The sequence below is a fragment of the Cibotium barometz genome, chromosome 26 (genome assembly GCF_041138505.1).
Source record: "Cibotium barometz isolate CiBa-2024 chromosome 26, ASM4113850v1, whole genome shotgun sequence".
Classification (NCBI taxonomy): domain Eukaryota; kingdom Viridiplantae; phylum Streptophyta; class Polypodiopsida; order Cyatheales; family Cibotiaceae; genus Cibotium; species Cibotium barometz.
This window is the reverse complement of record NC_141071.1, coordinates 5517376-5541870: the sequence shown is the minus strand read 5'-3', so window position 1 is coordinate 5541870 and position 24495 is coordinate 5517376. Positions and strand designations below refer to the sequence as shown.

The 24495-nt window shown below is 43.6% G+C and overlaps 1 protein-coding gene across 1 annotated transcript in view; it reads left to right on the top strand.

Annotated features, from left to right (window-relative positions):
* LOC147623598 (zinc finger CCCH domain-containing protein ZFN-like) overlaps nt 1–24074 on the top strand; it is a 52629-nt gene extending 28555 nt beyond the window's left edge. The window contains exons 6-7 of the mRNA XM_086820168.1: nt 8574–8918; nt 23154–24074. Of these exons, the coding sequence (XP_086676294.1) occupies nt 8574–8918; nt 23154–23558 (750 nt within the window). The 3' untranslated portion in view covers nt 23559–24074. The remainder of the gene's footprint in view (nt 1–8573; nt 8919–23153) is intronic.
* Nucleotides 24075–24495: the final 421 nt, after the last annotated feature.

The following is a 24495-nucleotide window of genomic DNA, read 5'->3' as shown; positions in this document are numbered from 1 at the left end:
CACAGCCATGCCGTGAGGTATCCAACTGAACTTGTCCACTCGTTGCCAAGCCGGGCTGGGAGTGCCACTTTTTTTTTCTTGGAAAAGAGATCCTTAGCAAAACAACCGTAATGGCTTAGTACAAACTCAGCTCCATAGAGGGGAGCAAGAGTCGAGAAACTGAAAAGGGGGAAGAATGCTCCTCTCCGACCGGCCACTCTAGGTGGAGAAGGCTATCTCATACAAGAGGGGGAGGGGGGGGGGAGCAACCACATAGGTGGTCTATAGTGCCCAGAGGGTTTTTTTTTTCCCCGGGAAAAAGATCCTTCAATTAGTTAAAGGAAAAAAAAAGCCGCAAAGGCTAAGTACAACCACGAAGGGCTAGATACAAACTCGCTTCATATAAGGGTGGGAAACGAATGATCAAAGGGGAAGAGATGCTTCTCCTCCGGCTAGCCGCTCTGTGAGGAGAGGGCTATCTCATACAAGGGAGGGGGGGAAACAACCATATAGGTGGTCCGTAATACCAAATAGGAGCACCGCCTCTATCTATGAGGAAAGGGCTAGGCCTCCAAAGTCTCAAGAAGGCTTCCTGCCGCTTCCGCATGCGGTCAGAACCTCCTTGCAGCTTCCCCTATTGACCGCAAAGGGTGTGAATGATATCGAGCCATATGCTCTTGATGGTCTCAGGCGGTGGAGTGTGGGTACCCTTGATGGCCTCGTTGCATCTAGCACGCCAGATGTGCCAGGTTGTGATGCTATTGCAAATATCCCATCTTTTGCATGAGCGCTGTGATTGGTACTGCCGCAATACGATGGTGGGAGACCTGAAGGGCTAGTCCTCCCCCATCCTCCTCATAAGTCCTGACCACTCTAGCCTCGGTGGCCCAAGTGACAGTACCCCAAGTGATGATCCGAGTCGATGCCGTGTCCATAGCGAGGATGCGGAGAATCCGTTGCCAAATTTGTTGAGCCTTTGGGCAATCCGAAAGGCAATGTCGCTGAGACTCCTAGGGTTGGCTGCACCTCGGGCAAGCTGTTGACCGACCTCCGACTGTCAGCCAAGTATCGACCGCCAAACTCCTGTGTGCCATCAACCAAAGAAAGAGAGTGATCTTCCTTGGCTGATAGCTGTTCCAAAGCCTCTTCCAAAAATCTGAAAGGAAGTGTTGTGATAGGCCCTGAGACTGTCAGTGTGCGCGGCTGCTGACAGTGTGCCATCTATCTAAGGCATCTGGATCCTGCGGCCAAGCCTCGCTGTGTATGCAAAGAAGGGGGCATCCAGAGTCTCCTCCCGATCTACAGGATCATGCCAAGTCCACTCACCAAGGTCCCACTGGAGCCACGTGAGAGGTTGACTCTCCCAAATCCATAGCCGCCATAGTCTCTCCCTGGCTACCTTGGTCTCAGTGTTGGATCTATGTGCCCTTCTCGTGCCTGAAAACCAACCCTCACCCTTTGTAAGGTGCACCCTTTGAAATCCTCCAAGGGGTGCTCTGATCTCTCTAGTCTGCCATGGGATTCAATAGAAAAAGTGAGCAGACCACTGTCCTCATCTGCTCCATGGACCGCCACAAGGATATCGTGTTTGGTAAACACACCTAACCATATCGGGTGGTTCAGGTTGGGAATAGGAGTCAGCCACTCCGGAGGAATAGCTGAGTCAATGTCGATGCTGAGCCTGTCTCAACCCCGGATCCCTGTCAAGCCTCTCTGCTGCTCCTCCTGAGGTAACTACCTATGTGCAATCCAATCTCCGAGAGATCTGGCTGGTCCCATGCTCAAGGTGCCCCAAGATATATGCGGTCGGGCCCCTAGCATGTGGCCACTAGGTAAACGGATGAGGGGGTTCCAGACCAAAGGCTGCCGAAGCTGCTCCTTTGAGGCCACTAGAACAATTTGTCTGAGGGCTCGCCTGAGATGATCCCAAGCATGAAGTAGTCTGACTGCGAATCTGTCCTCAAAGACGGGGCTAAAACCATGGGCTCGCATCTCTGTGAAGATCCATCTAGTACTTTGCGGCCATGGGCCTCCAAGGCTCGGAGTGCGGTCTGAAATCTGGGCCAAGAGGAGGGTCCCTTCCCATAGAAACCTCAACTAATCTCTCCAGACTAGCAATCCTTTCTGGCGAGGAAGGTGGCTGCTGCTGTACATAAGTGCAACTGCGTACAACATGCCATACCTATGAAAAAGATGAATGATGCTCACATAAACAACGTAGCGACTCCAAGAGTTCACTCTTGAAGGTGGTGAAACTCAATTCGTTCACCATCTGCATATGGCTTAACACATCTGCTACTATGTAAACATTACGGCCAAAAGTTTAGAAAAAAGGGCCATGTAAGGAAAGTGGTTAACACACTAATCGGAATTCAACTAGTTAGAATAAAGGCATATCCAAGGGCTGAATTTGGCGGTGTCATCATTAAATTTGGTGGTGTCGTCATTAAATAGTGTGCTAGTTAGTTATTCATCAAATCTTCTTTGCATTAAATTTATATTTTTAGAAAATGTACGAAAAAACGTTCCAAGTGCTGTAGACATGCATGAGAGTGGAACTCCAACTTGTAATACCACAATCTTCTTTGCCTGTGCGTAAAAATGTTGAGCATCAAACAGAGCTTGTGCCCGGTGTAACTACGGTCAATAGACCTCCATACTGGATGAGTTTGGTGGAGGAGAACGAGGTGTCGAAAGTGATTGAGGAGTACCTAGCGAAAAGACTCACTCACCCCAGTTTCTCACCGTTTGCTTCTTCGGTTTTGCTAGTTAAGAAGAAAGATGGTTCTTATCAAATGTGTATCGATTATAGAGCCTTAAATAAACTTACTGTAAAACATCGATATCCAATGCCAAGGATCGATGCTTTGATAGGTCTTCAGTAAGATAGATTTAAAAAGTGGATATCAGCAGATTCATATTAATGACAAAGATGTATCTAAGACTACCTTTTCGTGCTCGTTTTGGTTATTATGAATACCTTGTAATGCCATTTAGGCTTGCTAATGCACTAGGCACATTTATGATGTTAATGAATGATGTCTTAGGCCATTCATGGGTAAATTTGTGGTGGACTTTATTGATGATATTTTGGTTTATAGTAAATCTTTACTGAAGCACGAACCACACTTGTTTAAAGTATTTGGCATACTCAGAAAAAATGTGTTGTATGCCAATAAACAAAAGAATTTCCTATGTCAAGAGGAAGTTGAATATTTGGGACACATTATATCCGTGCTAGGCATAAAGATGGATCCGAAGAAAGTAGTAGTAATCTTCGCTTGGCCTGTTCCACATGACATTATTGCGCTCAGATCTTTCTCAAGACTATCTGGTTTTTATAGAAAGTTTATTGTTTTCTATTCTGAAACAGCAACGCCATTGACTGACTTGTTGCAAGTTACCGTTGTTTATGTCTGGACCGACATTCAACAGCAAAGTTTTGACAAATTAAAGCACACGGTTGCAACTGCACCTGTGTTGAAGATCGTGGATCCGTCATTACCTTTTGTCATTGAGACAAATGCTAGTAGCATTGCCATAGGAGCTATGTTGAGTGGCACTTGAGCCAAGAAGGCCGACCAATGGCTTTTGAGAGTAAGAAACTCAATAGTTTGCAATGCAAGTAGCCCACACATGAGCTTGAATTGTATGCAGTTATATATGCACTCAAGGTGTAGAGGCATTACTTGTATGGAGCTGAGTTTAAGGTATACACGGATCATGATACACTGAAGTATTTTTGTAACCAGTCGGATTTAAGAGATGGGACATGTACACATTGATACGCAAAATTTACACGCTAGTAATACGTGGGACATGTGGGCATTGTGTGGGAAAACCAATGGTAGCATACTATTGCACATCACCTCTTATATTAATAAGTGCGAATGGGTAATGTTCCACCACTAAAACCTTATCCATTTTTGTTTGTTGCCGAGGCCATGAGTAGTTTTCTCTCTGCTCAGGAGATAGGGCTACATCTTCCCATCCACACATTGGAGGAGTTGCTTGATTCAAAGTTTGGCGATGACACAGCAACCGGAGATGAGGGGAATCTCCAAAGATTCGCTCAGGCGATAGAAATCTTATGACATGCATCCGGAGCACAGATCAACTCGCACAAGTCGTGTGGATTCTGGGTTGGCTCATCGCCCGCCTTGACTTGGAGGCCAATTGAGGCTTTTTGGTGGATCCCGAGTGGCACTCTAGTTTGTTATCTTGGATGCCAGGTTGGTATCGATATTTCCCCAGAGTAGCAGCTATCCCCTCTTCTTTTGAAAATTCGGAAGAAGCTGCTATACTGGACGCTTTCCTTAGTTGGCCGAGTCGTGGTGGTGAACCAGTTTCTTCTCACCACCATGTGGTACATCACCTCTTGTTGGGCCTTCTCTTGGGCTTGCATTGGTCAAGTTCATCAGTTGATCCGAAACTTTCCATGGGCTAGTAGCGACGGGAGGCCTGCTCGGGCCAAGGTAGGCTAGAGAGTGATCATTCAGCCGCGACACCGGGGGGGGGGGGGGGGGGGGGGGGGGGCATCATCGACCCCTCTATTCCAAGCCGTGCCTTTTTCGACAAGTTGATAGTTCATGACCTTCCTCCTTGCCAAGATCTCCGCCCATGCCTTGGTTTTGGGAGGTCGATAGCCCCAAAGTACGAGATGGATTTTCACCAAGATGCAGACTTGTAGCTTTAGCCCTGCTTGGGGACAGATTTGCAGCCAGCCTCTTGCGCGCTTGGGATCACCTAAGGCCGGCCCTTCAGCAATCCACTCCAGTTGCATCCAAGGAGCGCCTCCGTCAACCTTTGATTTGGAACCCCTTGGACCGTTTGCCAAGTGATCATATGTTGGGGGCTCGATCGTGGGAAGATTTGAGCATGGGCCCCGCTCGGTAACTCGGAGATTGACTTATTTTCAGACCACTACCCTAGAGGCCCAAGAGAGGAGATTCATTGGGATATGGAGTAGGGACAGACTTAGCCTTGACATCAACTCTTCAATCCCCCCGGAGTGACTAGGCCCAATCCGGGAGACTATGGGACAGTTTCTCTCAGATTTTTGGAAGAGGCTATGGGACAGTTTTCAGCCGCAAACGATCACTCTCTTTCTCTGGCAGCTAGCACATCAGAGCCTAGCGGTTGGCACTTGGCTGGCCATAGGAGGTGTGGCCATCTCCAAGAGTCCTAGCATCATTACCTTTGGGGTTGCCCAAAGGCTCAACAGATTTATTAGCGAATTATCCACATTTTCAATATCTCCTCATCTGTGACACAAAATTCTGAATTAACATATCCTTAAATTTCTCCCGAGTCCCAAGTTTTTTGAATTGCCTTGTTCTTTTGAATTTCCCTCCACCAACGATGAGCCACATCTTGTAAATTATATGCAGCATGCTGGATTCTAATGTGCTCATCTGTGATATCACATAAAGTAAAGCATTGTTTCCACTTAGAAAGCCATTGATCTACTGCATTAGCTGTGCGAGAAGATAGAGTGCCAGTGTACTTTGTTGGTTTCAATCCTTTAATGCAAGTTTTGGCTTTAATCCCTTTTGGGGTGTACCCTCGCGATTACCCAAGGGATGGGTATCCGAAGTCGGTGGTTGAGGTACTATAGGTGTTATCCTAGTGTGGATATCATTCATAAATAAATTCATTTGCTCTCGCAAATCATGCATTTGTTGGTGAAGAGGGACAGATTCCGGTGATTGTGGGGCAGAGTGATCGGATTCCATTTTCAACCAATAATTGCAAGAAGCACTAAATGACAGAAAATGAAAGGAGAAGGGATAAATGAGCCCCCTAGTTGAGGATGTCGAAGCCGATGAAGACAGAAGATGTGTAGAATTACTACTTCGTAGATGGTGCCGAGTGCTTGGATCAACGGATCACCAGAAGGAGATTCTTTTTGCCGAGATGCACCGCGCGTGAACCCCCTCTAAATACCTTTTGAGTGAAGAACCTTAGGGCTTTTGATTTTTAATAAGCTTTAAAAAAAATTCAAAATTGTGGGCTTTGTTTTTTTTTTTTCTCTGTTGAAAACGGCGACAGAGGTTGGTCGACGGCGATGGTTCGTGTAGCAGGGTCGCGAGAGAGGGTGAGTGTCTTGGCTTGTGAAGTAGCACAAATGTGCTTGTGGCTTAGCTTAACCACCCAATCATTATATATACCAATGACCGTGGGCGTCCAATGTGTACCTTACTGGCCACACACCATACTCACGTGTCAGGTGCGTCCTTGTTGATGCTCCCATGCTACACATCACTGGGTCTTTGGCCTACAACCATCATCCACGAATATTACCCGTTCACACTTATTAATATAAGCGGTGATGTGCAATAGTATGCCACCATTGGTTTTCCCATGCAATGCCCACATGTGCCACGCATTGCTGGCATGTAAATTCCGTGTATCAACGTGTACGCGTCCCACGTATTGCCACGTGTAAGTCAGCCTTCCAAAATCGGAGTGCGGGTGGAGATCCTAGCGAGGAGAAAGTCCTTCCTGGACTCACCACCCGGAAGGCGGCCTTGAACAATCAACTTGCCCAATAGGGTAGGGCTATGAATGGAGGGGTCGATGATACCCAGGACCCCTTTGTGTTGCGGGTTGAATGATCACTCTCCAGGCCACCTTGGCCCAAGCAAGCCTCCTGTCACTGCCAACCCACAGGAAGTTGCGGATCAACCGTTGAACCCGACCAATACAAGGCCAGGAGAAAGCCCAGAAAGAGGTGATGTGCCACATGGTGGTGAGAAGAACTTGGTTCTCCACCACGACCCAGCCATCTAAAGAAAGCCTTGTTGAACTCCAAGATAGCAGCTTCTTCTAAATGCTGAGAAGAAGAGGGGCTAGCTGTTGCACAGGGGAGATATCAGTGCCCACCTGGCATCCAAGATAGGAACTGGAGTGTCCCGCGGGATCCACTGGAAAATCTCAAGTGGACACCAAGTTGGGGTGGGCGATGAGCCAACCCAAAATCCACACTTGTGCTAGTTGATTTGCGCTCTAGATGCACAACATAAGATCTCTATTGCCTCGGCGAATCTTTTAGAGGCTCCTCTTGTCCTGAGATAGGTATGCTGTTGTGTCATCGACGAACTCGGAATCAAGTATCCTCCTGCGTGCGGATGCGAATCTGCAGTCCTTGGAGCCTGGTCTCCTGGGCAGAGAGAAAACTACTCATGGCCTCGATGACAAATAGGAGGTGCTAGAGGGCAGCCTTGCCGGACCAAGCGAGAAAGCGAAAATCTATCACCTCTGGCTCCCTAAATAAGAACTTGGTTGTGTGAAGCCGAGTAGAGTCCCGAAACACCTCGGACCCACTCCGAAAATCCCATCTTGCACATTGTTCCTTCCCAAAAGCCCCAATCTACTCTCTCGTTCGCTTTCTCGAAATCAAGAAGAACAATGAGATCCTGCTTACGCATCCTGGTTGAAGTGGCCGCCTCCCAAAAAGTGAAGATGTTGTCGAGAATGCTCTGAAACCCGTTTGTGTACCATGTATTAGGTCAGGGAGAAAGGGCTACAGTCGCCGGCTGAAAGTCTTGGCTAGAAATTTGCAGGCGGTCCCTTGGAGAATGATGGGTCTCCATTGCTGAATCTCAAATCTGTCACCACCCTCCTTGGGAATCAAGTGGGTCAATCCCTCTGACAACCTCTCTGGCATGGCTCCTGTAACCATCATCTCATTTATATGAAGGTAGTGTTGAGGCCGCCTTCCATGAGATCCTAGTGTCAGAGAAATAAGGAGAGTGGAAGTCCATCCTCTCGCAGGCATTTGCCCCTAGGTAATGTTGTCATCGCTTCCACCAGCTGGGGGTTTAGTAGGAAGGTCTGAGAGTGTGAGGGACCACCTCTTTCGTATGTCGCCAAACCTGCTCATGCGCATTCAGCATGTGGGAGGGCATGGGGGTATTCGTGAGAAGAGAGCTGAAGAAATCTGTGGCAATGGCTCTCACATGGGGGAGGTCTATAACAATGGATCCATCTTGGCCCTGCGACCTGCGGATACCATCTCTCCCGCCTGTGTGGGCCTGCAATCTCAAAGAAATCCCCAATGACCTTGTCTCCTGCCAGTGTCCAAACGGAGGCTTTGGCATGGTATCTATACTCCACCCTCCGCTCCTCTATGGATCTGACCTCTGTACGGGCGGCAGCCGACTGACTCTCAATCCATTGGCTATGTGGTCGCTCTCCTGAAGCCGCTAGGGAAGCTAGGCCCCGATGGATGCTCCTCTCCTGCTAGCCAATCCGCTTAGTGTCCCATTAGTCCTAGTTGTTAAAACTGTATGCAATGGTCTTGGTCATAGTTCATGTTTTCAGATTTTGTATTTAGAGAATGTCTACAGAAAGGTGATCTTTTTAAAGATGTGCACGTGTATGTGCGTGTGGTTGTGGGGGGAAGAGGGTGTGCACATAAAATACACACATATATATATTCACTGTACCAGCAAACTCTTTCAATGCATGTCAAAACTCAAATGGGGCACATGGATGCATGCATTATGTTTTCATGTATGTGCATGCAGGTGCATATTTACATGTGAAATGTTCATATTACCGACAATCTCTTTCAATGCATGTCAAAACAGGCTCGAATGGGGACTATGGCATCCTTGGATGTTCAACAGCCAGCACTGGGAGGAGCAAGCTTTATGTATGGAGCTTCCACTTCCAATGAAGCACCCTCTGTTCACACAACAAACAACCCTTACCTGCCAGGTTCTTCTGCTACAGGGCTACACTCAGTCATGCAGTCAACAGTTGTGTCTAAAGACTCTCCTTTTCCAGAGCGGCCTGGGCAGCCGGATTGCCAGTACTACATGAAAACTGGGGACTGCAAATTTGGGATGTCCTGCCGATACCATCATCCCAGAGAGAGAGTCTCATCATCACCGAATTGTATCCTTAGCCCCATTGGCCTTCCATTGAGACAAGTAAGAAGTTTCATTTCTCTACCTTATAAGCCTTGAAATCTTTGAAAATTTACAAAGATTGGTAAATAAGTAAATAAATAAATGAGTAAATAAATAAATAAATGTACATATGTTCATACATACATGTATGCATGTGTGCTGCATGCATACATGGATATATGTATGTTGGATGAATGCACACACACACACACACACACTCTTTTTAACCACTGTTGAATTAATCACTCAAGGTATGGTACAAGCATAGCTGCCCATAAGGAAGGACAAACTAGAAATAGTGGAAAAACACATCTAATTGCCTAGTAGTGATCTCACCCAAGGCATAAGAGTCTTGGAGAGATTCATGCAAAGAACATCTGAAATAAGTATAGGTATCAACTGATCGGTCGGTAAAGACTCGCTGATTTCTATCATGCCATAGAGTCCATAGTGCCCAGAGTCTTGTCCATGCAAGAAACTATGAGTAGTTTGATAATTCATTGGAATGTCCGCCAAAAAGCCATAATTGCTTGGAAAAATGATGCTGAGGAAAACGAGCCTTCAATTATCCAGAAAGCATATCAAGAAGAGCACGAGAAGACGGAGAGTGCTAAAGCAAATGAGGTACCATTTCTCGTGCATGATAGCACCTGTAACAATATGGTGAGGCAATGTGTCTCTTGGCCAGTAGTATACCTAGAAGAAGCACTCCAACCAGGCATCTCCACAGGATGACTTTCTGTTTTAAAGGGAGTTTATTTTTCCAAATTCTATTAAGGCACCAACGCAATGGTTTAGATATCTACCAAAGTTGATTAGCATGCTCAGCAATCCATGGGGGAGGAATAATCAGCTTATATGTTGTAGTTGTAGTCAACTGATCAAATGAAATAGGCTTATAACCAGGCATGTTTCTATCTTACTTCCAATCATAGTTGTTTCTCGCACCGATACGAATGGGTTCGTACGGTACGATATCGTACGGTACGATTTTTTTTCTCCCCCCCCCCAAAAAAAATATTTTTCCTTGAAATTTTTTTTTCCAAATGCTTCAAAAAAATATAGAAACCCTGCTTTACGAAGATCCCAAATGCTCGCAATACTTCGCAACTTTTGTGTCCACTCAGTATTCCATATGGGGTTGTTGAGAAGCCTAAAAAATCTGGCGAGGTAGACTGGTAGTGTACACTTGATTGGTAGGATGAGAGAATCTTGCTACATCACTTGGGGATCCCTGGTATAGATAGGCTAGACAATTAGATTCTCAAGTTATGTACGAGGGAGAAGATTTGGACATGGCCATTTTGATCTAGAGAGGAGTCCCTAAACTTATCACCCTAGATGCACTCCTCGTATTTGTGCAAGGACGGTCCCTTAAGTCATAAACGCTACACTGGGAGACCTTTGGTATTGCATTACCTATCCAGGTTCTTTTTTGGAGACAATCGGGAGATCCAACTGGGAGAGACACATACCCATGTTCTGGTTTCTCAAGCACTGTAGACTCCTCCCCTCCCAACCTTCCCTCACATTCAAGCTTGAAGCTCCATAGGTTGTAAGTGTAAAAAATAAAAACTGTATTTTATCGTACGGTATCCGAAAATTTCATATCGTACCAAAAATTCCCGTACGGTATCGGTATCGTATTTTCGTACCGTGACAACCATGCTTCCAATCCATTAGCTTGTTTTGTGCATTAAAGGCAGAACAGGCTGTAAAGATTGCATTATCCGCATAATCTCTTGCCATATTGGTTTGTGATGCATGCCCAAATTAGTGTATACTTTCCATTGTCCAAAGCTAGAGACTTTCTGTTTTAAAGGGAGTTTATTTTTCCAAATTCTATTAAGGCACCAACGCAATGGTTTAGATATCTACCAAAGTTGATTAGCATGCTCAGCAATCCATGGGGGAGGAATAATCAGCTTATATGCTGTAGTTGTAGTCAACTGATCAAATGAAATAGGCTTATTATAACCAGGCATGTTTCTATCTTACTTTCAATCCATCAGCCTGTTTTGTGCATTAAAGGCAGAACAGGCTGTAAAGATTGCATTATCCGCATAATCTCTTGCCATATTGGTTTGTGATGCATGCCCAAATCAGTGTATACTTTCCATTGTCCAAAGCTAGAGAGTTTCCAGTGTCGGCATTCCTACCAGAACAATGCAAGTGTGAGAGGATGTGTTTCCAATCTTGAATAAGCCTAGTGGAATATGGACAGCAAGGTATTTTAAAAAGTCCAAGAACAATGTCTGAGTGTGTCGGGATCTAGTTGCCAAATTCCAAGGTTTGCATATTTGCACATAAGGTGGCTAGCATAATTGCCCATGGCTACAAAAAATCAGCAATCTTAGTGGCTTTTTTGGCCAACACATGATAATGTAATTTGAGAATATTCAAACCACCATGCATCTTAGGTGTACAAACAAGTTCATATTTCAATAGCTTGAGCGCCTTTTTATCAGTTGTGGTTCTCCATAGACATTCCAAAGCTCTTGACATGAAACTGTCAATATCTTTTTGGGTCCAGGCTAAAAGAGGCAAGTAGAACTGAACATAGGCCATAAGAATGAATTGAACAATCCGGAGACTAACATGCAAAGGCCATGTGGAAAGCTTCCAATAATCCAATTTGTGATTTAATTTCTTGAAAACCGAGCATGTCTCATCCTTGAGAGAAACCAACCAACATATGGGATATCCCAGATGTCTATTAATTTGATCTGGGGATAAGATTTGTCTTGGCCACAATATGTCATGCCAAGAGTATGCATTCAACGGAAGCAGTTTAGATTTTGCAAAGTTAACATGTAATCTTGCAGCCAAGCTAAAAAGAGACAATGCATCCATGGAGTCATCGGCATAGGCTTGTGCGAAAAACTATGTGCCACCACACATTGCTAGGCCATGGAGATTGCCATCTACAACCAGCTTGTCCATATACGAGAGCATAGGATGGGTAGCATTGCATATAACAATGAACTAAGTGGGCAGCCTTGACGTACTGATTTTCCTAGTTTTGAGGAGAGATCTCCTCCTAGTATGCATTTTGTCGATCCTTTAGTATACAACTAGTAAATAACATGTCGCATCTTTGGTCTGAAGTCCATTTTGCTCATCACTTGTGCAATGTAGTCCAAATGTACCGCATCAAAGACTTAAGCAATATTTACCTGCATTATTCAATGCCAATATATGCATTTGCAATGTTATCATTTATATGCCTTTGTGGTACAAAACCATACTATGCGGGATTGCACATACTATGTGGGATGCAATCCTTTATGTAATATGCATTTGACTCGAGTGACTAGCATTTTTGTGATAAGTTTGTATATCACAGGCATTAAAGTAACATGGTGCCAATCAGAAATCATTTCACACAATTGTTTTTTAGGCACAAGTTTGACAAGTCCTTCCTTCCAAGAAGTCGGCAGCATCCCTATATACCAACAATGATTTATCATGGAGAGGATAGTGCCTTTCATAAGATCCCAAAATGCATGAAAAAATTCTACAGTAAGACCATCCCATCTTGGAGATCTCCATCTGCCCAATGCTTTCAGTGTATCATTAAGCTCATCTTCAGCGAATGGTGTTTCAAAGTACTCAGCTTCTTGATGTGCCATTATACTTGTCAAAGTGTCCAATAGAGTTTGACGGGCTGCACAAACTTGTGTAGTAACAGTATGTAGAGACGCCTGGCAATCGTGCAGAGAGTCGACGAAAAGCTAAAACTCCCTCCCAAAAAGTCTGCTCAGAAATCGTGCTCGTAGGTGCCTTGACAATTTATCCAGGAGGGCTCGAGAGTGGGAGCAATACCACATAAGATGGGGCACTGTCTCATGTAGGTGAGAGCATCGCCTACATGAGGTATCGCCTGCGACTCCCTTTGCCTTCGAAGCTGCGACTCTACTCGCCTGCGACCCAGGTCGCCTGTTCGACTGCTCGTAGTTCGCCTATCGCCTGCAACCCAACTCGCCTATTGCTTGCGACCTTGTTCGCCTCTTCGCCTGCGACTCCTTTTGCTTCGAAGCTGCAAGTCTACTCGCCTAAATTTCAAAGCCTCCTGTATACAGCATACAGCTTTCAAAAAAAAAAAAAAAGAGTTGTTTTGCAGTGTTGTACAGACTTTACTCTTGCAATTATGTCTGAGACTGTTGTGACCTATGCTCGCCGGGATAATGCTGCAGACAGTAACAAGAGGCAGCATGCTGCAATTGAATCTGTCACCATGATCAAGCAAGATTCGTCGGATGCACAGTTTGTATATGAAGCTTTATGTGAGGACTTTGTAGACAGTCGTGTCAAATGGAAGGACCCGCCTCCTTCTTTCAGTTATAAGATTAAATTGCCGACGATTGTGTCTCCTCTGCGTAGATACTCAGAGAAAGGGATTATTCTCTTCTTTCCAGGTAAAATGCCTTCTGCGCAAGAAGTAGCTCAATGGATTCAGTCCATTCTAGGTGGACCCTTTGTAGATGGAGTTCACTTTGCAGCAAGGGGTTTTTATGATGTATTACTGTCTGATGGTCAATATAAGCAGCAGATGCTTGAATCTTCTCCCCTTATGTTTGGTGTACAGTTGGTACATGTGTTACCTTGGTCCCCGACCAAGGACTATCAGTCCTTGATTAGGCATCGTTGTCCTGTTTGGGTCGAGGTCGTGGATTTTCCAGAATATTTGAGGGAACATTTGCCAGGTATAGCAGCCACTCTGGGCAAAGTGGTTTGTGCACCTCGTCCTACAGGAAACAAAAACAGATTTTGCATCTTGTGGGATACAGACCATGAGCAACCACCAGCAATTGCTGTTGAAGTAGAAAATGTGCGTGGCATGGGTGCACGTTACTTCAAATTAAATTGGGGAGTCTTTGCAGGTGCTTGTTTCACTTGTCATAAGTTTGGGCATATGGCTTCTGAATGTCCTTCTCTGCTGCATCCTCCGCCGTTATCTGCTGTACCTCCCATCTCAGCGAATGAGCAGCCAACTCAAATTAAGGAGATACCAACAACTCAAGCCACTCGAAATACTCAAAAGGAGAAAGAGAAAGGAAAAGCTAAAGTTTTTCCACAAGCTGTTTCTTCTTTGGCAGTGCCTAATCAACCCAAGGATAAAGGAAAAGATAAAATATCTTCGGCTGAATGGAAAACTCCGAAAAAAGCTACTATGGTTCGTTGTGCTCCCGTTCCTTCACGTAATTGGACTGCATCTGCCACTATTACACAGTCTTCCACTTCATCGACTATGCTTTCTAGAATATGGTCAGATGTAGTTCGAGGTGCTTCCTCGAGTATGGATGCCGATGTAAATGCTTTGGATATGTGTGTTGATACGAATATGCATGAGTCTCTCTTGATTCAGGGCGAGGGCTCTCTCCCTGATTCAGTTGTTGTTATGCAGCATTGATTTTGCTGGCTGTTCACTGTATATACCTTTGTACAGATTTGATGTTTGATGCTCCAATAAAATGTCTTTCGTACAATATTAGAGGACTTTGTGATCCAAGTAAATTTAGGTTGTTTTGGCACTATGTACATAAAATGCAGCCTCATCTGGTGTGTGTGCAAGAACACAATCAGCATACCTTAGTGGGTCAATCGGGTCACTTTGCTGGTTATGATATATTTTATGCGGGCACTCAGCATTACTCGGGAGTTTTTATGCTTGTTAAGCATGATCTACAACCAATGTTGGCCTACAATGATTCTGCTGGCAGATGGATGGTCATTCAATGTTTATTGTATGGACAAATTTATGAATTTGCTGCAGTTTATGTACCACAAAGCTCAGCTGACAGGGCAAATATATGGTCACAAATGTTGGCTTATCCCTGGCTCCATAATGCATTCCTTTGTGGAGATTTTAATAATGCTCCATCTCCTGAATTTAATTCCACTGGAAGAACTCATATGCTTGGAGCTGAACGCAGAACATGGAATGATTTGCTCTCTTCTTGCAATATTTTGGACCTATGGCAACATGTATTCCCTCATCTGCAAGGGTTTACTTTTAACCACAATGCTTTTCCACATATCTGGACACGTCTGGATCGCTGGTACTTGTTACATGCTGACCAATATGATGATTTTGTTTGCAAACTATGGATTGATCGTTCCATGTTACTCTCTGATCATTCTCCTTTATGGTTAGGCCTTTATTTCGACATGCCACAAGATCTCTCTATTCTTCAGAAACACAGGCTGTTGCTTTTAAACAACAGTTATCTTGTGCATGCTGATTTCAAGGAAATGGTTTTGCAAGCCATTGAGCCCTTGTCCCTTCAAATGCATGAGGACATTGACATTGCTTGGTTTCAATTTGTTCAGCGCATGCAGGCTGTGATCTGTGATTATGGTCGTTATTACATGGCTGACTTGAGGGATCAGATCTTGCAAGCTAAAGAAACATGTCAATCCATGGCTGATCTTGCTCAGTATAGGATTTTAAATACTAATGAACAAGAATCTTTAATGCAGGCTAAGCATTTCCTCATGCTAAATGATCAGAGAAAATTGCAAAAATGGTTGACACGTTCGCGACATCGAGCTATCATAGATAAGGGTTGCTCTTCCAAAGATTTTTTCAAAAATCTACATGCTTCAAGACAAAAGGAATGCATCAGAAGGGTGAAAAAATCTGATGGTCAATGGACTCATTCTTTATCGGAGCTCTCATATATTGCTAGTCAGCATTTTGCAGCTCTTTTTGCTAAACCGCCAACTACTTCATCTGACATACTTAATGCTCGTTATGCTTTATTGCATCATGTTCAGCCCATTATTTCTCCACAGGATGCATTGGAATTAGAATCTGCGTTCACTGATATTGAACTTAAAGATGCTTTACGTTCAATGGGTCGATGGAAATCTCCCGGATGGGATGGATTGACAGTGGAATTTTTCCATGCTTTTTGGCCTCTGCTGGAACAATCATTGCTGTATATGATCAATGAAGCTTGGGCAAATGATGTACTACCGTCTTCTTGGAAAGAAGGATTGGTTAAGCTTTTCCCTAAACGGGATCTTTGTGAAGTTTTCTCTGATTGGAGGCCCATTACTCTTATGCCTGTCATCTATAAGCTTCTGACTAAGATGTTGGCAAATCGTATTAAAGGATTTTTACATGATGGTTTGCATCCTGCGCAATATGGTTTTGTGCCTCGGAGGCAAATCAATGATAATTTAGCCAATGCTTATATTGCCATTGAATATGCCAAATACACTAAGCAGGATGTACTCATTTTGCAGGTTGATATTGAGAAAGCTTTTGATTCTGTGCATTGGGACTATATAGCTATGACTATGAGTTCTCTTGGTTTCGGTGCAAAGTGGCAAAATATTGTGTATTGGCTCTATAATGACAGTGATGCTTCTTTGATTTTGAGCTCTTCTGTATCAGATTCTTGGAAATTGGGACGTTCAGTTCGCCAGGGTTGTCCGCTTAGTTCCTTGTTGTTTGCTATTGCCACACATCCTTTTCTTTGCTATTTGGATTTTTTGCAAGCCATTGATGAAGTGCATGGCTTACAGCTTCCTGCTGGGCATACTTTCCTGGCTCAGGCTTATGCTGATGATTCTTTTTTTATGCCCAAGAATACGCAACAAGATCTTCAGAGATTAATGAAGGCTTTGGAACTTTTTGGTCTGGCTGTTGGTTTGAAAATAAACTTCCGTAAGTCTACCTTGCTTGCGCTTAGTGTACAGCAATGGCATCATGTATTATGGCCCGGTGGAATACCTCCTGCTGGACATATCGTTCGTCATTTGGGTTACCCTTTGGGTTGGCAGCTGTCATCTTCACAAATGATTCAATGGGTTATGCTAAAATTGAATCGCAAAATTGATTATTGGCAGCTTTCCACTTGGCCTCTTCATGTACGTCTCAGGATAGTGCAGGCTATTGTGATGGCTTACATACAGTTCTTTCTTCCATTGATTATGTGGAGGAAAGCTGATATAGTGATGTGTTGTCCAAAGTTACATGGTGGCTTGAACATATTGAATATTCATTTTCATGTGCTTGCTCGTAAATCCACTTTGCTGTTGGAATTTGTACAACAGTGCCAGCCATGGGCTATTATGTTGGGTCATATGTGTATGTCTATGTCTTCACCTGCTTTTGGAAAGTGGAGTGTTACGTATTGGGATGCAATTTTCAGCCATTTCAATGGAAAGATTGTCGGCTGCCCTCTTTCATCTAAGTTAATTTTTGCCTGGAAACAGATTACGCAATATCTTTTTTGGAATCCGAGGCTTAATGCGCAATCTTCTTCGCTTCGCCTTGAGAGTATTCATTGGTCGAAGGCTTTTGATGTACCCCTGGCTCTACGTGAGCCTAGGAAGGCATATTTCCTTTCAAAGAAAGGAGTTTATCTTATTGATGATGTTTTGGATGCTGCTGGCCATGTGCTTTCTTTTGTGGTTGCCGCCAGGAAATTTGGTCTGGGGATGCATTATAGATCAATCTGGCAGCTTATTCGAGAGCTTCTTGCTCCTTTTGAACCAATTGCAGATTTGGATCGTTCTGATCGTTTGGTTGATTGGAGCCTTAAAAGAGAACAACCTGCACGAGGCCCTTTATCAATGGCTAAACTTTCGGTTCATTCGATATATCATTTCTTGTTGCCTGCCTCTTGGGTTCAAGAACATGCAAATCAGATTTGGCATCTTCATAAAAGTCAGGCTTGGTGGAAACAGCGGCTTCATTCTCTTTGGAAATGCAGTCTTCCTTTGAAAAGTAAACTTTTTTTATGGAGATGCTTGATTGGAGTCTTGCCAGTCGGCCTTTTCTTGGCTAGGCGACTTTTGGCACCTTCAACTTGTCATAGTTGTGGTGCTTCTCAAGAGACAGTCTTTCATCTTTTATGGAGTTGTCCTCTCACCAGGACTTTATTGGATCGGATTGCTACACGTTTGAGAGCCCGCTTCCGACAGGCACCCTTTGGGAAATACTTTTGGATCTTCGGTCTTCTCCCTTCACCCCTTAGATCCTATAAAGTCTTCTTTGATTGGGTTCGCTATTGGGCTTTATGGACTACGTGGGAGTCTCGCAACAGGATAGTTTTTGCTGGGCCTCATTTGGATGCTTACTCATTCTTCCGTTCCTCTCTTCAGCAATCTTTATATGACTGTCTCTCTCTTCATGAGATAGACTCATCTCTGTATGCTCTTTTTACAGATTGTTTTTAGATGTTTCACTATGTTCACACTGAACATAGTGAACACTCTAGTAGTTTCCCTTGTATATGGTCTTTTTGGTGGGTTTTCCTCGTTTTGAGGTTTCCCACCTGTAATTAATGACATGAAGCTTTACAAAAAAAAAAAAGTGTGTGTGCGTGTGTGTGTGTGTAATTTGTGTGAGCATCTCATGGATTGGAGGCCCATCACATTGATGCCTGTTGTTTACAAACTCTTTGCTAAAATGCTGGTGCACCGTCTTCACCAAGTGCTTTATGAGGGTCTGCATCCCTTGCAATATGGCTTTGTTCCTAGGCGGCAGATCCATGATAATATTGGCAATGCTCTCATGGCTATTGAATATGCAAAATATTCTGACCAGGATGTTTTTATTATGCAAGTGGACTTTGCTAAAGCTTTTGACACGGTCAACTGGGATTTTATCTCACAGACAATGGCTCAAATGGGATTCGGGCCAAAAATGGCTAATGTTATCTATTGCTTGTATGCTGACTCTACAGCCCAATGCATCCTTGGCAATCATCTTTCTCAATCTTGGTCCTTGGGTCGTTCGGTCAGACAAGGGTGTCCACTCAGTGCCCTCTTATATGCCATTGCCACTCACCCACTTCTTAGATACTTGGATCATCTTACCGTGCAGGACCTTCTCATTGGTCTTCAGATTCCTGGAGCCCCTCCCTTTATGGCTCAGGCATATGCAGATGACTCCTTCTTTATGCAGCATAATTCTCCACAGCAGTTGAAGACTCTTATGGACACTCTCTCTATATATAGCATGGCTGCTGGCCTGCATGTCAATTTTGACAAATCCAGTCTCATACCTCTGCATTTATATGATTGGCATGTTCTTTTATGGCCCGGACACATTATGGAGCCCTATGATGTGGTCCGCCATCTTGGTTACCCTATTGGCTGGTACATCACGAGGAAACAACAGTTAAAGTGGATTTTTGACAAACTTCATGCCAAGCTCCATTACTGGAAGCTCTCCACCTGGCCACTCCATGTTAGGCTCCGGATTGTCCAGTCGATTATCATGGCCTATGTTCAGTACTATTTGCCTTTGATACATTGGACCTCTCAGGACACTTCTGCTTTCATGTCTCAAGCTATGGAGCTGTTATGGAAAACAAAGTCTTCTGCTAAAGCTTTAAGACTTATGCGGATGGCAAAAGTTTGTTCCCCGAGGATGCATGGCGGATTGAATGTGCTGAATATTGTGCATCATGTCTTGGCAAGGAAAATTCCTCTCCTACTCACCTTTTTTCGTCAGACGCAGCCATGGACTCATATGCTTGCAACCATGTGCACGGCCTTACGCACTTCTGCACATGGTGGATGGATCACTGATCACTGGGAGGTCATTTTGGGCAGATTTGTAGGTTCTATTCTGGGCTGCCCTTTTGCCACTTCACTTATTTGCGATTGGAAATAGGTCCTTTCGCATGCTCATTGGGCACCCTTCCTTTTGTCTCATGCCAATTCCCTTCGACAGGAAAGCATTTATTGGAGTGCTGTTTTTGATTCTCCATTGGCCCTGTAAGAGCCGATTCGGGCATACAATCTCAGCAAATTGGGGATTAGGTGCATAAATGATGTTGTTGATGCTACTGGTCAAATGCTTTCCTTGCCTCAGGCTATGGCTTCCTATCCACTAGCCATGCATCACAGGTTCATTTGGAAGAAAATTGCTGACTTGCTGCAGCCTTTTCTTCCCATCCCTCCTTTATCTAACAGGGACAGATTACAGGATTGGCAGTTACACCCGGTGGGCTCAAATTCTCGTCCTGTTATTCTTTCTGACCTAACGGTTAGGACGACATACTCTTTCCTCCAGCCATCACCATGGATTCATTCACATGCTAATTCTCTTTGGCATATGACAAAATCACTTGCTTGGTGGCGAAAGAATCTTCGCAATTTATGGAGGAGTCAAGCAAAAGCTTTTCCTATGGCGTTGTCTTACAGGTTCCTTATCTGTGGGGGTCACTCTTGCTAAACGAAGGATTGCATCTGCTTCTTGTCTTCGATGCATGGCCCCTTCTGAAACGGTGCCTCATTTGTTTTGGACGTGCTCCAGCACTAAGGCCTTCATCCGCAAAATTTCCATGTTACTTCACCTTCGTTTCCCTAACTCTTTTTTTGGGAAACACTTTTGGCTTTTTGGCAGACTCCCTACAACCACGGTCCATTACTCTTTACTTTTGTACTGGGTCAGATATTGGGCTTTCTGGACCATATGGCAGGATCACAACATGAGATATTTTGGGAAACCGTTTTTGCAATCTTATCAGTATTTTAGAAGCTCCTTATGGCAATCTGTTTATGATGCTTGCCACCAAGGAGATCTTCATCAGTCATGCCTGGAAATAGTTTCTCTTTGCTTCTGATTTCCCGTTGAGGCTCTCCGTTTTGGAGACTCTCATGTAAATTTCATTGATAATATACTGTTCATGGATTTACCAAAAAAAAAGTGTGTGTGTGTGTGTGTGTAACCTTGGGACTGGATCGATGGTATATGCTGCATGCAATGCAATTTGATGCTTTCACTTGTGAGATGAACTTGGATTTTAGTTTGCGGTTATCGAATCATTTTCCGCTTTGTATGAATTTGTTTTTTGGTCTCCGAGTGCATGATGTACCACTGCCATGCAAACGCTTGTTATTGGTCAATGACAGTTACATCAAACATCAGGCCTTTAAAGCTTTGGTGGTTGGGCTTAATCGTCTTGCATTACATGCCTCAATGGATGTAGATTGGGCATGGGACCGTTTTACTGTGGGCATGCAGGATGTCATTCGAGATTATGGAAAATGGTATATGGGAGACTTGGGTCGACATGTCGCAAATGCTAAGAATCAAATTCAATCTCTCACGGATATTTCTCAGCATCGCTCTTTGTCTTCTGATGAGCACTCTTACTTTCAGGCTGCCTATCAGTGTCTAGCTGACAATGATTGTCGTAAGCTCTGCAAATGGCAATTGCGTGAGAAAGCCATGAAGGACACGGGGTGCTCCTCTAAGGCTTTTTTTAAAAGCCTTCATACCTCCCGTCGGATGCACTCACTTCATCGGGTCCGAAGGCCAGACGGTTCCTGGACAGAAAATAAGTAACAGCTTGATGATATTGTTCACAATTATTATACTGACTTATTTGTTGCCCTTGGTCCTTTTTCTTCTGCTAAGATGGATGCCAGAAATGTATTATAAATTGGGCAGGTTCAACCCATTTTATCTTTGGATGAGGCACATGATTTTGAGTTGCTATTTAAAGAGGATGAGTTGTCTGCTGCATTGGCACGAGGCACAATTGGGATGCTCTAAATCCCTTGGATGGGATGGTATGACAGTAGGATTCCTCGCTGAATTTTGGGCTCAGTTGTGCCCTGTTCTGCTGCATATGATCAATCATGCATGGATCTCTGGTTCTTTGCCCTCTTTGTGGAAACAAGGTTTGCTGCGATTGATCCCCAAACACATCTTCTTCATCGTGCGTTGCATCCAGCTTAGTATGGGTTTGTCCTACGCAGGCAAATCATGGATAATATTTCCAATGCTTTTATAGGCATTGAATAATTCTATTGTTCAATTGATATTATGCTTATTCTTTCTATCTTTGGTGGTGCATTTGCCCTATCAACTACTTATTTGTTGTACTAATTTTTTCTATTTGCTACTTACCTTAGTGCTAGGCTTCATTATGGCTGAGTTTGCCTTGCATCTCCAGAGGTTTAACAGAAAACTCAATATGAAGGCCTTTGTGTGAATATATGCTCTTATGTGATGGTGGAAGCAAAATTTTCATAAGATCTGGGACAAATTTACCTTGAAGCAAAAAAATTTCATGGGGAGATGTATTGTTGGATTATTCCCTGTTGGAGAATTTTCGGAAAACAGGAATATTGCATCTGATAAATGCCCTTCTTGTCAGCGAACGAATTAGTGCGGCATTTATTTTGGTATTGTTCAGACAGTAGATCTTTTTTGCGAAGACTTTCTAGATTACTTGTGGTAAGATTTCTTGGGATCACTTTTTCCAGGAACTTTTGGATGTTTGGAAAATATGCACAATGAATGGATAAATATGCTCTTTGTTACCTGGCTGCGATTTTGGGCACTATGGACTATATGGGTTGCTCGCAATCAGATGGTTTTCCATTCGTCAAAGATTGATAACTTCAGTCAATCTTTACGACAATCTTGGCATGACAACTATCAGCTACAACATATTGATCAAGATCAGTTTGAATTGTTTTTCCACTGTTTTTAGATGTATATCATCGTGAAGATCCTTCTTTCCGGGCCTCACTCTGTACATTTATATAGACAGTGTTTTTACCCAAAAAAAAAGTGTGTATATGTTTATATACATATTTTGGAAATAGTTACAATTCAAGCTTACATCACTTTACTGACTTTGAGTATCTTTGCGTAAGTGCACCAAATTATTTTCTTGTTTCTACACCGCAGAAACCTTAGAATGGTCAAGTATCTAGCAAGCATGATCACATTTACATGCAGTGATGGCTTCAAGACACTGAAAAGGTTTCTCACCCTTCTCATTGGGATGTGGGATGAGCAACTGTTTGCAAAAGAGTAGTAAGTTGTTCATTCTTGTTGGGTTTTTAGGAAAAATTCTCTCTATGCCTCTACATCTTTCACTAAGGCCTTGAGCTTTGGTCTCATACCCGTAGACTGTCCGTGGTAGTAATGCACATGCAAGGATGCCACTTGGATGGACACATGGATATGCAAGTGAGCACTCTTTTGGGAAACCTCTCATCATTTGGTACTCCAGCCAATCAGTCAACTTTGAACTCATGGAGGACTTTTGAAGTAATAGCGTGTGATGAAAAAGTGATCTTCAAAATTGAAGGATTTGGGGCACAATTTTCTTGATGTCAAATGGAAAAACACCAATCAAGGACATTACTATCTCTTTTCTCTACCATGCATGCTCTGACCTTATTTGAAAGTAAGGTGGGATTGGACAGCTCTTTATAGTCTTGTGATGTTGATTATTAATGCAATCTTTGCTTGTCTTATTGCAGGGCGTTCCCCAGTGTGCATTCTACATGCAGTATGGAATGTGCAAATTTGGACCCACTTGCAAGTTTGACCATCCCATAAATACCCTCACATACAGTCCCTCGGCCTCGTCGCTTACAGATATGCCCGTAGCCCCTTATCCAATGGGATTTACAGTGGGAACTCATATGCCTTTGTCTTCTGAAACAGCCATCAAGGGGCCTAAATTGATCTTTAAAGGAGTGGAAAATGCAGAAGATATGCAGCAGGGATACGAGGATTCTTATCTTGGTAGCAGTAGCGCAGGTGAAACTGCTGTGTCAAGCAATGCTAGATTGGGAACTGCAGGTTCGAACAGGTCATCTATTGCAGATTCAGTTGAGTCGAGGGGTGACTCTAACCAAGTTGTTTTGAATTCTTCTTCATAAGAGGGTTGCACAAGTGAAGAACAAATCATGGTCTTCTCATAGGGCCATAATGAGTAGAGTCTGAACGCCTGGACTCTCTCCCCTTGAGAAAGTGATCAGGTGCTCATTCAGAGTGCTAACCACCTCAGCTGCAGTACGGGGTTCATGCACATGGGCATTTTTCTCTTCACTTTTATGTACAGACCCACCATTTGGCCTTACAATTCAACATTGATTTGGTTCCAATTTCACAGTCTCTGCTCATGAAGGCAGTGAGCTGCTCCAAATTTGCTGAGGATGAGTTTGGCCTTTGGCTAACGAAATAAGATACTTTTGTGTTCTAATCGTGACAAGACACGAAAAAGAGTTGTTCATATGTATATCCAAAGTCTTAGAGGATAAGGCTATAGATAGCCTGTTTATTAAATAATATCCATTGCATGAATGATGAAGTGATGGCTTCACACTTTATTTCAGGATTTTTATTATCAGTACAGTAATAAAATGTCTCTCATATTAACGTGGGAGAGCTCTTCTTACTCAAAGTGCTAAAAATGTCTCCCTACTTACTAATAAGAGAACCTAAAAAGTTAGACCAAGGTGAACCCTTGTTACTAAGTGAACCTTAGGAAAGTTAAGTCAGTCACAGTAAGGTGCACCCTTAGTAATCAATAGTTGCACAGAACTCATAACCTTGGGAGAAAAGAAAGGTATAGAAGGAACCAAAACAGTTAAAATAAAACTTGGTATCAAGAACCTTACTAAGTTGTATCTTGCTTTTTTGAATTGCAGGGCTGCTCCCACATAACTATTAAGCATGGAGAGGGCACCTTTCTCTTTTGTGGATGTCAATATTTGTCATGATACGTGTGCCTTAAGCTATTTGTTACATATGATAATGGAAGTGTGTGTTGAGAGTATAAACAAATTTGTCACAGAAGTTAAAAACAATTAATGA